This window comes from Lygodium microphyllum, chromosome 9 (assembly GCF_053477565.2).
Source record: "Lygodium microphyllum isolate KBCC chromosome 9, Lygodium_microphyllum_v1.1.10, whole genome shotgun sequence".
NCBI lineage: Eukaryota > Viridiplantae > Streptophyta > Polypodiopsida > Schizaeales > Lygodiaceae > Lygodium > Lygodium microphyllum.
Window position 1 is genome coordinate 46,394,037 of NC_141143.1, and position 13,574 is coordinate 46,407,610.

Below are 13,574 nucleotides of genomic sequence, written 5' to 3' on the forward strand. Positions count from 1 at the left end.
CAAACCTTTTGTTTGACCTCCTAAAAACCCCAATGAATGCTAAGATGACATAATGATCCATGTCTGGGTGTAATAAACTAATGACTGATTCTTCCAAGGTTCCTCACCTAAAAGAGTACCCTTCAAAAGAAGCTTAGCCAATGAGGCTTTGCTCTAGCAATCCATGTCTATGATCCCAAGCCCTCCTCTAGATCTAGATTGTATGATAACATGATGAGCCACCTTCACTCTAGCCGAGCTTCCATCTCCTCCTAACTAAATAAAGTTCTTAATAAGGCACTTCATTTAGCCAATACATGACCTAGACAATTCCCAATAGAGAGAAATATACCACATACTCACAAGAACCTAGTGGACCACCACCTCTACCCCTACTAATGAGAGCCTCATAAAGCTCCAATATGCACTAATATCTGACGACCACATATCAAAGATTGTATTTGCTCTACTTCTATAAAGGCAATGCCATCTTCCATCTAAATGAATGAAAAAGGAGTGAATTGGGGAGACCCACCTTGCATCATGTCCACTAAAACTATGGAAAGAGTGACCAACTTTTATGAACACCACTTTTCTTCTTACCAAAAACACACCATATACCTCAAGTTCTTTCCCCCTCTCCTCCTCGCACTGAGTCCACAAAAGCTATTAAAAGAGTGGCCAGCTTTTATAAACACAACTTTCCTACTTAGCAAAAACATGCCATGTATCACTAATGAGACAAAAGCATTGGGAGTTGGATGGAGGTCAACAACTTGATGGATCCAACTTTGCTAAAGATAAAAGAATAATCAAACACTAGGAGTGATATAGCACGTGCTTGTATATCAACCACATTTCAAGAAAAGAGGAAAAAAGTAGAAATACTCCACATACAAGCTCAACATTCCTAAATTGATTGTCCAACTTGCAAGTTGATGTCAAAATTGGAGAGGATGAAGCTATGTCAATCTTGACTAATAGTATCTCAAGCACCAAATGAGAGCTTCTATTCAACCTTACAAAATTACCTCATATTTTTCTCCATAGTGTTTCAAAGCATCCTTTTTTAGGCATGGGGCAATGCTAAAACTGTCAAATGAATAAAGCAAAGGCACAACCTATTTTACACAAACAGCCAAGGATCTAGGAGAACAAGAGCTGAACATTTTAGGAAAGGAGTGCCTCAAGTGACAAAAGCCCTAGTGTACAAACAATCAAACTGTATGGACAAAGGATTTGCTAAGCGTTCAAAAGGCCATTTGTTTCAAGTGAAGAGGTCAAACAAAGGACATAGAAGGGACAGGCACAGGAAAAAGGGGGGGGAAGTTGCCAGAGATTTACATGTGAAAAGATCATGGACACAGGATATCCAAGAGGATGCTATTTCAAGTGATGCAGCATGAGGCTGTGTGGAGGAGAATCCAATATCTATGATCATATCTTGCATGCAAAGCTCAATCCAAAAGGCCTTTGCTTCAATGGAATGTATGCTTGCTTTTGTTTCGACACTGGAGGAGAATCCAATATCTATGATCATATCTTGCATGCAAAGCTCAATCCAAAAGGTCTTTGCTTCAATGGAATGTATGCTTGCTTTTGTTTCGACACTAACTTCTCTTGCGTCTTCTTCTCATGTACAACAGCATGATCTCTCCTCTTGTGAATGATACTCAGAGATGTAACTAAGATCAGAGGGCAGATATTACCTCTCCTTGCCTCAGCCTCAACTGGCATTCTCAGGCCCACTCAAGTTTCACATCAATCTCTGTAGAAAACCCTAGTATAAGGCTCTTTGTGATAATTGTGCAAAGGAAAGGTAGCTCCACTAACTCCACAGTAAAGTTGGAAAGGCCAAGGAGCAAAATAGACATATATACCAAGAGGTGGTTAAGTAGAAGGTTTTTACCAGTGATGGCATGTGCATACAAGACATCTCATACAACTATGAAGAGCCAAGAAAAGAGGATACACATACTATTCTCTAACAACAGTAATAACTCCACAACTATTAGCATCTAGGTAGTAATGAATCAATAGAACAATTTTGGTTTGTCCTGTTAACTCTTTACTCAGTACAATCAAATAATCAAATAATCTGCCAATCATCTTCAAATACATTAAAGTCGTCATCCTCTCTTGTCTGTGTGGTCTCCTTTAGCAACCTGTGGCCATTGGTGCTTTGTACAACAGTGAACATAGGTACTCCCATTGCCTCTTTCTCCAGCTCAACACATAACTGGCAAAAATTAGCAAAGCTTTCTGTAGGACCCAAAAAAAAAAAAAAAGAATCAGAAACTAGGATATAGACACTCAGTTTTCAATGATAATCATCTGACCTTGATCTTGACAATAGAACCCGAGTGCAAGTGAGGGATCAAGTGCCTTCAATGGCATTCGCCTCACATTACTACATAACAGAAGCAGGAAACCATGTGAGCATATAGAAATTTAACCACAACCACATCTTATAAACAAGCTCGAACTCAAACCTGCTGTGGTAAGAGCTCATAACAGCTTCCTCATCATCTGGTGACATCAAAACTACCTGTGAAGGAAATCAACAAAAAAGGTATCTTACAAGTCAAAGCTTTATATTATACATACCCACATAGCCAGCTTCAATTGAATTCTACACAATATAACCATATGTATATGTCCTTCAAAGACAAAGAAGCAGCTTATATAATAAATTTAAAGCATGTTAACCAAACAAAACTTGAAATAGCTTATATATTAAATTTAAAGTACATTGACCAAACAAAACTTGAAACAGCTTATATATTAAATTTAAAGCATGTTACTCAAACAACTTACATATTAAATTTAAAGCATGTTAACCAAACAAAACTTAAACACGTGGGAGAAAAGGTGAAGACAGAGGTACAGGATCAACTATTAGGGGATGTTCAGCCATGAGTACAATGTACCCAATGCACTTTCCTAGAAAATTGTTTTGGTAGTTGTTTTTTAAGACTAAGAATTATCCTACTGATAAATCTCCTCCAGGCAAAGCACAACATTAGCCCTGTAATGGACTTCTGAAAAAATATACAAATAGGAAAAAAGCAAAGTCTACTACCAGGCCTGGATGAATAACCAGTGAAGAGGTCTATAATGCCAGACCATCTGGGGAGGAAAATGAAAGGAAGTGCCAGAATCCCAGACCCTAAGAAAAGCCTCTCTATTCATATCCACATTATGTTGTACGCTGAGCAGCACGAGATCATCTCACCAAGGGATACGTCGTTAGCCTATCTATTTTAGTCATGTCAGTCTGTCATCTCCTGGTTGTGAGCTCTTGTTAGAGTCTTGATAGAGACATAGGACTCTAGGAGCTCTGGCAGTTTAGAGTGCATTTCCTCTGTTTAGGCCCATTTTCCTGTGCATTTCTGTCTGTTGGTCGGTTTACACCCCCTACCAGTGCCTGCCCTGCTCCACGACTACTATATTTTCGTCAATATTTTCCCATTTTTTATGAGCAGTCGGACTGCATTTATTGCAATCGTTTTGGCATTTATGAGCAGTCGGCCAGATTTGGGGCCCCAGACAGCAGTCAACCAATTTGGTGGTATTGTTGCTATTTATAGCTGCCGTCCTGCCCCACTTGATCATTCATTCTTCTGCAGGCCTTGCACACTCCGTCATGAACACTCTCCAACTTTGGTGCTGCCATCTTCATCAGCCTGATCCAGTGCCATCATTGACATTGTGGGCTGCATGCAGGGACTGATCAGTCTTGATCATTGTATTTAGAATTCTTCTTCAATCAGTGTAGTATTTCTTCCTTCATATCCAATTGTCTCTTTCTCACTATGTTTGTGTTCCTTCTTCTGTTGCGCGCTCTCACATGGTATCATCACCTGAGAGAGGACACGGTTGAGTCTAATTTGCAGAGAGACGACCACCCAGCCATCAAACGCAGATTTCAGCATTTGTGTTTGCTGCAAACACAACCTCTGCATCATTAGGCAGCAGCATCAACACTGAGCGACATCATCTTGAGGGAGGCAACTGCATCTTCTACCCAGGCGATAGGTTTCCTCAGCTGGCAACAGTGTTCTGCCCCCAAAACGCAAGGCTGCTGCTCCCGTTGACCAGCTTCTAACCCAGGCAATAGTCTCTGCTTGTAGGCGACAGTCTCTCGCAACAAGCAACGGTCTTTCACACAAGTGGCACATCTACATCGATTGTAGCTCATCATTCTTCCATTTGTGTGTTGTTGCTTCTTCAAACATAGATTCTTGGGTGTTTGCAAGTTTCATAGATGTCTGAACACCAGTTTTTCGGTTTTGATGACTCAGAGGATGAGGTCTCTCATCATTCCTTTGAGCAATGGTGGGATTATCGGAGGTCAGAGTCCCCTCTGCATACTCCCCATTCAGAGCACCCCTCTCCTCCCTCGCTGCATGTTTATCAAGGTGCAGTCTACCATCCTGAAGATGCCTTACATCGCACCTGTTGTATAGGTGCCCATGCTTCCTTCTTTTCCTAAAGAAGACAAGTTGGATGGTTCCAACTACTCTCTATGGTCATGTAAGATGGAGTGCATTCTCGATACCTTTGACATTTGGGAGTTTCTCTCTCCCTGTTCCTTGGCTCGTGGAAGACCCCACACATGGGTCATCGACAAATCATACAGCCCTTTGGGAACGGCTCTAACTCTCGAGCCTAATCCTTTCTCTTTCTGAGTTTTTAGGATTCTGTCTTGGTTTACGTTCACAGATTGAAGATTGTGGCAGAGGGTGAAAGAAGCTTGCATTTCTTGACCATCAGAAGACGTTTATCCACACAATCTCCTTGGAGAAGAAGTTTCAAATGCTCAGTGTTGATGACTCTCCTTCTATGAAAGATCACATCAACAAACTAAGGATACGCAAGATGAGCTTACGTCCCTCAAGAGGATGATATCTTTGAAGGATATGGCCATGATTCTATTGACTCAACTACCATCTCCTAAGTACGATGTCTTCTACACCAGCCTTTTGACTTGGAGAACCCAAGATACTCTTCTTTGAGAGGAGCTTTCATCAGTTGTCTTGGAGCATGATGAATGTCTCAGAGAGGTGGGGTCTAGTGGATCCAACTCCACGAGGGCTTTTACTACAGCATCTAAGGGCACAAAGAAGAAGAGGAAGCCACAGGCTAAGAAACACGAGGACAAGAGGGATGATTCTACTATAGGTTCTAGGGGCACAAAGAAGAGGAAGCCACATGCTAAGAAACACCAGGACAAGAGGGATGATTCCAAGGATGAGAAGAAGCAGCCCAAGTGCCCACACTATGGGAAGAGCACTCATCTTGAGGAGAAGTGCTGGCAAAAGTACCCCCACTTGAAGCCTAGGGAGGGGTCCAAGGATTCAAAGGTCACACCCACTACCACTAAGTCTATCTTCATACACTTGTTTAAGGGGGAGGATACGGCTCTTGCTTCTTCTTCTAAGGCGAAGCCTTAGCTGGTGGATAGTGAGGCCTCTTCCCACATGACTTACCACCAGGATTGGCTTCAAGATATGCAATCTAGAGGGGAATCCATCACAATTGGTAACAACTCTTCAGTCCCCGTGCATAGAGTGGGGACCATTCCTTTGTTTCTCGATTGACATTCTTCTTCAACCAAAGTCCTTTATATACCAAATTTGAGCTTTAGCTTTTTGTTTGTTTACGGTCTTGCACAGTTAGGTACTTAGTTATCTTTACCCAAGATGCAGTTACAATGGAGGATGCATCATCGACAGCTACTCTTTGGACATGTACACAAGAGGGTGGACTCTACACACCCACAGCCCTTGCTGTGCTCTTCACATGGGCTTGGATTGCATTGGCATGCTCATTGTGGGCATTTGAATCTTGATGCTATTCAACATGCTTTGAGGAGAAAGATGATTGAGGGACTTTTAGATTTCCCTCTTATTCACGCTACCAAATTTGAGCTTTAGCTTTTTGTTTGTTTACGGTCTTGCACAGTTAGGTACTTAGTTATCTTTACCCAAGATGCAGTTACGATGAAGGATGCATCTTCAACTACTACTCTTTGGACATGTACACAAGAGGGTGGACTCTACACACCCACAGCCCTTGCTGTGCTCTTCACATAGGCTTGGATTGCTTTGGCATGCTCATTGTGGGCATTTGAATCTTGATGCTATTCAACATGCTTTGAGGAGAAAGATGATTGAGGGACTTTTAGATTTCCCTCTTGTTCACGCACTATGCCCCAGCAAACTTGAGGGGCAAACAGCATAGGCAACCTCATCCATAGGTTGCTACATGGAGGGCTTCTATACCACTTGAGTTGGTTCACACCAACCTTTGCAAACCTACGAGCACAACCTCTCTTGGGAAGGCCAAGTAACTTAGGCTTATTGTTGACAACTTTAGTCATTGATAATGGCAATGAGTTTGTTCTAACTATTTTTTGAGTTTTGCAAGGATTGAGGTATTTAGGTAGAATATTCCCAACCGAACACACCATCTAAAAATTATGTGCTGGAGCGTGCCAATTGGACCATGCTTGAGATGGTCCAATCAATGTTGGAGCACATGGGCCTTCCCCATTTCTTATGGAATGAGGTTGTGGCTACTGCTATCCATATCCACAATAGGTCACCTACTTCGCCATTGCAAGATATGACTCGCTATCCTGCTTTCTTTGGAATAAAAGCTGTATGTTTCACACTTTCACATCTTTGGATGCGAGGCATATATCCATGTGGACAAGAAGAAAAGATGAAATAAACTCAATTCCTAGCCAAAGAAGCTTATCTTCATTGGTTACAATACCGCCACGAAGGGCTATTAGCTCTATGACCCAAAGACTCAAAAGATCAAGGTGGGCAAGGATGTGATCTTCAATAATGCTGCAACCTTCGAGGATCCAATTGACGGTTCTTCTGTTTATAGGTGGTTCTTCATCTTTGATTGATCCCCTATTACAAGAACATCAAATTTTAAGATGCTTTAATGTTGTTGATGACATTTCATTAAGTTACTTATCACACGTGCAACGTTGTTTAGCACATGTGATGCACATGACAATTATTTCATGGTAACAGGTCAAGGATCCCGAGGATGTAGTGGGTATCAAAGGTAAAAGTTGTGACAAGTTATGCCAGCTAGGCTTTGGTGGTCAATTGGTGTCGATTTTGACCCTAGGACAGTTGTTTGGCCAATAAATGTCAATGGTGACACTAGAGACTAGAATTAATTAAACAATTAATGCAAGTCTAAGGATCAACAAAGATTGGGGATCACTCTTGGTTGCAAATGGCCTAGCAATTTAATTATAGATGGACACATTTAATTTTGGGCAGGGTCAAAAGAATTGTCATTAATTTTAGAATTATTAAATTTTGAAAATTAATTTAATGGTTGGATAACTCTGAAATTTTTATTTAGAAGGCTAGGCTACCACTTGGTAAAAATACCCATAAAAACTAAGAAAATGTTCTTTGGGCTATGGAAGGGCATTCACATCAATTTTCCCACTTGTGTAACAGCTTTAAGCTTGGCTCCGTAGGAGTGCACATAGGTTTGCAATCTTGTATATTAAACCTATATAACAACTTATCCACATACTCTGATTGTTACATGATGTACCATGCTGATTTTGGGTGAACTAAATTCCCAAATAATAGTGTAGGCAATCCATATCTAACATAGAAAATGCATGTTTTGATTCAACCTTGAAATCTGCAATTTTTGCTTCTGAAGGCCCATTGAGCAATATGTCATCTACCCCACCCCCCTCTTTTTTCATTCTTAATGTATAGAGTGGAAGCAATTGGAATATTTTTGAACCCTTTGTTGGCCAATATAGACCTACACACTAACCTGTGTTCACACAAGGAAAAAGCCCCTACCACACAAGAGGATAAAAAGTGCACATGGATAGAATGCATTCGCACCAAACAGCTTAAGAGAAAAATACCAAGTATATTTAATAAACCCCACTAGAGTGAATGATGTGAAAAAAATAGGGATACTCCATATCAATCCCTAAATGGAAGTAAGTCTAAAACCTCGCAAAAAGCTTCAATTTTTTCTTTGGATGGAGCCTTGGTGAATATGTCTACTATGTTATCTGGTGTAGACACATAGACCAAATCAATCTCCCCTACATAAAATCTCTCTCTCACATAGTGATAAAGCACCTCAAAGTGCTTTGTTCATGTATTAAATACTAGATTTTGTACAACTACAAATGCACGTTAATTGTCACAGTAGATACATGTAGCTAATAGAAGTACAATATGCAACTTTGATAAAAGGCATTTGAGCCAAACACACTCAATTGCAGCTGTAAAAGTTACCCTGTATTCAGCTTCATAGCTCGAAGTGAACATTGTAGATTGCTTCTATGAGAGTGCACAACAAAAAGGAAAACGAACACAAAAAGAAGGAGACAGATGGAAAACACAGGTGAGAAAAGAAACAATGTGACTACAATGACTGAAGGTACAAGGCTGCAACAATCAACCCCAATATGCAACTCTATGTGTCAGCGTGGGAAACAGACGATAGCAAGAGGGATGAGAGAATGAGGAGGGCTAGCTAATCATGAAATATCAATGATGGATAACAAGAGTGGAAGGGCAAGCTGCCTATATATAGACAAACAGGGGCCACAATTGGCTATAAAGTGGCCAGCCCAAATGTCGGTACCCAGGATAGGCAAAAATACCCAAAAAGAAATGCACTAATGTGTCCTCCATCTAAAGTGCCTAAAGCACATAAAATCGCAAGGCAAATACAATGTTAGAGCTCCTAATATCCTCATCTAACTTCAATTGAGGCTCACACACAAGAGATAACCACACAAGACACATGTGACTACTAACAACTTGTTAAGCCAAGAAATACAAGCATCGCCAAGCAAGAAGCAGTTTCCACTAGCGGATACTCTCATGTCAAAACATCCTACCCAATCACTATCTGTAAAAGCATGCAAGGAAGTAGAGGTGTTGCAAGGGTAAAACAGCCCCAAATCATGTGCACCTCTCAAGTATCAAGAGACATGCTTAACTGCTTGCCAATGCTGTGAGCTTGGGCTATGCATAAATCTGCTCTATTGGAATGAAGCATATTGAATGTCTAACCAGATATTGCACAAATAGATCCAACCTCCAACTCTTGCTAATAAAAAGAAAGTGTCAAAAGGAACACCAACACCCTCAAGAGAAAAACAAAAGCCCAAATCAGCCGAAGTAGAGATAGCTTTGCAATCCTAAAAATGAAAACATTGTAGTAACAATCCAATGTAATTGAACTACCTTAGAACAAGACCCCCCTCAGTTGAACTAAAAATGCATTAGCTTTACTTAAACAGCCCCAAAACTTGCTTAATTAATGAAGAAACCTTGTTTATTTTTTAAAAATACAATCCTAGAGAGTTTATGTTTCCCTAAGCACAAACCCACTTGGGAGGGCCCAAACTTTCTATAAATGCATATACTGCCCTCCATTCAGCCCTAATTTCGTTTTTGCAGATTTCAAGTGTTTTAGCTTGCTACCCACACCCCGTTCGCGGAGGACATCTCAGGCAAAGCTGTCCATTGCTATCTACATCAGTTGGCGCCTGACTTCTAGCCCTCTTCTAACAATTTGGAGCTGATCCCGGCCAGACGATTGATGTTCTTACACAGACCTGCTGTCGTACTGCCTGCCACATCATCTACAACCTGTGTTTGGCAGCTTTCTCTCTCCTCCAGCTATCGCCCAGCTTTTGCAAGTTGTTGTCAAGCTATCCGTTCGGCAATTCTCTCTCTCTCTTATAAGCTATCTTGCCTACGTTTTTAGTCTTTCTCTCTCCTCATTGTTGTCTGTATCAGATCTAGCTTCTCACTGCTGCATTTACTAGCGTTCGACATCCGGATGCTACCTTGTTGTGATTCACGATCCATTCGGAATATGACACACTCTCCAGCTTATTACCCCTGCCCTGATCCGTGAGATACAAAAGTTTGAGGTTCAATATTCATTCATTGCATAGTGTGTTTGCTGCATGTGCATTGTATATTCAACAGTTATATCACTTCAGTTATTTTCTGTGTTCATTGTTTTTAAGTTACCCTAACCCTAACTGAGTTCTTTTATTAGTCTGTGCTTTGTCATACGATTGTTATTTGTGTTTCTATGTTGGAGTATTTCTTTACACCCTCAACAATATCAAACTCGATACCAAGATAATAGTGCAAGTGGCCAAGATCTGTCATAGCAAATGCTTGCTGTAAATCATCCTTAAACGCTGAAATTTTCTGCTCACCACCCCTAGTCAAGAGAATGTCATCAATTCAAAATACCTAATCAAAATGAGGAGATTATGCCCCTCTTGTCTAATGTAAAGGGTGCTCTCATTCAAATTGTTCTGAAAGCCTAGGTCAATCAAGTAAGAACAAATCTTCTCATACCATGCCCATGGTGCTTGCTTCAGCCCATACAAGGCTTTTGGCAGACAGCAAACTTTCTTTTTTATACCATCCTGTACAAAGCTAGTGACTAGCTAACATAGACTTCCTCATTCAAGTCACCATGTAAGGTCACCATGTAAGAAAGTAATCTTAATATCAAGATAATGAACATTTGAGTCATGACATACAACCAAAGAAATGATTATATGAATCATATATGACATAGGTGCAAAGGTCTCCTCATAATCAATGCCCTATCTCGAAGCACAACCCCTTGCCACAAGTCTATCTTTGTAGCGATCAATGCTACCATATGCATGACTTTTAAGCTTAAGACCCACTTACTACTGATGGCACACTTGCCTTGAGGCAAGTCACATAACTCCGAAGTACTTTCTCATCAATGCTTTGCAACCTTGATTGCATAGCATCTAACCAATGTGTATCCTCCAAAGCATCTTCAACACAAATAGGCTCTTCACCACAAGCAATGGCCAATAAAGCACGATCTGTAAAGTTCCCTAATGCCTAACAAGTAGTTGCTCTAATACGTCCAAGAAGAGAGGCAGCTTGTCTGCTGTCCTGTAAGGTATTCAATAGCCACCTAGGCACTATCTTTGCTTCCTGGATAGCAGCCCTCTGTGCAATCTCTACATCATCACGATCTACTGCCTCAATGGAGGGAAAACCAGTGCAAGAAGGGTGCTGAATTTGCTACAATGCTGCATGAGATTAAGCATGTGCATCCTCAATAATCTCTAGCAATTATCTAAATAGTGGCATAAGCAAATCAAACGCATCTTTAAGGCCAACAGTTGGCTGATTTCTGCAATCAGCCAAAGGCATTTCTGAATTTTCAGCAAAAACAACATCTCTATTAAGGACTTTGCCTGTAATCAATCGGTACAACTGATAGCCTTTCCTCACCCAACAAAACTGCATTTAATCGTTTGTCTTACAACCTGCATCTCTTTCGAGACGGAACATGAGTGTAGGCAAGACATCCAATTTCCAAAAGTACGCATGTGTGGAACCACTAGCTTTCTGCCATTCCATGCCTCATAAGGCATGATACTCTTTAGTGCCTGAGCAAGTGAGCAATTCAGCACGTAGCAAATAGCAAGTTGTATGAATCGCATCAAATCAAAACTTATCTAGCAAAGACTTTCCTAAGCATACATTTGGCCATCTCCATACAAGATCTATTCTTAAAGTTTGTGTACTAAATGACGATACAGTGTAGGAGTTGAAGCCACAACCTTCTAATCACCACATGTTCAACTTTACCAACTGAGCTACACCCATTTAGTCGCTTTTTTTTTGTAACAAGCCACATGTTCAACTTTACCAACTGAGCTACACCCATTTAGCCTCTTTTTTTTGTAACAAGTGGCTACCCTAGTGGTGAGCCACTTGTTTTATCAACACACACACTCTCTCTCTCTAGGGACTTGTATTATTATCAAAACACAAAATTCAAAAGTACAATATGATCACAAGTACAAACAGTCTATGTGACCAATAACCAACGACAATACAATGTGCCAAGAAAGAAAATCCTATCAAGGAAGAATATATGCTAGCTCAATGATGTCAAGTTGACAATGGAGAAGACCTCTCCAACAGGCGATATACCCTGCACACTAGAAGTGGAATCAAAAATGAATGTATTCCGCATATATCATACGTGTGTGTGTGTGTGTGTGTGTGTGTGTGTGTGTGTGTGTGTGTGTGTGTGTGACGCGTGTAAACAGATGGTTGTAACTAATGGCCTCATTAGTCATTTTGACCTTTTCCAAGTGATCTCTCCCCCCGATCCTCTTTCCCTCCCTCCCTCCCAAAGAAAGGACACCTTATTATTGTTGATGGATCAGAACTGTGAGATCTCCGGAGGAGGACCAGGAAGGAAAACTAGAGCACACGGCATGATGAGTAATAATTTGGGGTGCAGCTCCTCAACTCTGTTGATGTTAAAACTATATTAATTTATACACTGTATATCCAACAAAGACACATCAAGCAATCACATTATGATTGACATCTCTTTTTAGTCTTACAGTTCCATAATTAAGAATGTGGTTGTGATTGCAGTAAGGGCAGAAATACAAATTCTTATTGAAATCATATGTCAAATGCAAAGCATGGCCTGCAAGGAGCGTATAAGATCTAGATAAATGAGAGTAGTGTTAAATGTCTCCATGATGAGCATCCTTAGCATGTCACTTTTATACAAAAGCACAAAAATTCAAAACTAAACAGCAAACATATTTCATACAATCACACAAATAGACTTGAAATTACAATGCATAAAATTATCAAAGCATACCTGCTGAACTTCATGAGGATCCAAGTAAAATACTAGGTCACTTTGAACACCTACTAAATACGTACATGTGCCAGGTTTACCCCCTAAAATCCCAACTGTATGAGGAAACTTGAAGAATTTCATCAAAAATGGGAGATACCTGCAGAAATACAACAGCAATCCACATGCAGATCGATTATAATCACTATTCTATTCGTCTGTAAAAATCACTTTTCAGGATAGAAACACAGATAATCATTTAAGAATTGAAAGCAGAAACAGACCTTGGATTTATAGTGTCTACACCCAGAACAAGAGGTATAAGTAGCAGTACTGCTGACCAGTCCCCTCCTATCAAACATACATTTGCAACATCATCAATGCAGATGCATGGAGCTCCACCACACTCGCTATTGGCATCACCGGACACTACATGGATGGCCATAGGTGGTACAGATCGTAGAAATTTTCCCTTAAGAAAGGAAATAAAAGCTGCCTCTAATGAACGACAGAAAGCATAAGGCCCTGACCAAGATCCAGGTTTCATACCATAGGGACCTCCCACAGCAAGTATGTTATGGATTGAAAATGGGCACCTTTGAGATGGAGAATCCCTAAACAACTCCAGAATTTCCAAATACACCCGTGCATTAGACTGCATCACCAACACCGGATCACTCTTGTAAGCCACCCTGCAACAGTAAAACAAGATCCATTACCTGCTTAACTGAAGCTTTCAAAAAGCATTTAAATCTCAGGACGTTGGAAACACAAAACAAGATCTACAAACAGAGAAAAGACTGGATTTCACCTGAGGCACCCTTCGCCAAGTTCTCCCTAAATAGTGACAGATGAAAGCCTGTTAAAAAATACACAGCATC

At 40.6% G+C, this 13,574-nt stretch overlaps 1 protein-coding gene across 4 annotated transcripts in view; it reads right to left on the minus strand.

Annotated features, from left to right (window-relative positions):
- Positions 1 to 1,959: 1,959 nt before the first annotated feature.
- LOC148030999 (cysteine protease ATG4b-like) overlaps positions 1,960 to 13,574 on the minus strand; it is a 51,880-nt gene continuing 40,265 nt past the window's right edge. Inside the window, exons 3-9 of one of the 4 annotated variants that reach the window (XM_087684543.1) lie at positions 13,505 to 13,552; positions 13,243 to 13,348; positions 12,978 to 13,044; positions 12,715 to 12,853; positions 2,472 to 2,527; positions 2,319 to 2,389; positions 1,960 to 2,241 (exon numbers count right to left, since the gene is read on the minus strand). In XM_087684543.1, coding sequence (XP_087540669.1) covers positions 2,069 to 2,241; positions 2,319 to 2,389; positions 2,472 to 2,527; positions 12,715 to 12,853; positions 12,978 to 13,044; positions 13,243 to 13,348; positions 13,505 to 13,552 — 660 coding nt within the window. In that variant the 3' untranslated portion in view covers positions 1,960 to 2,068. Of the gene's footprint in view, positions 2,242 to 2,318; positions 2,390 to 2,471; positions 2,528 to 12,714; positions 12,854 to 12,977; positions 13,349 to 13,504; positions 13,553 to 13,574 lie in introns of all 4 variants that reach the window. The other 3 variants (XM_087684541.1, XM_087684540.1, XM_087684542.1) reach the window with 3 other exon arrangements.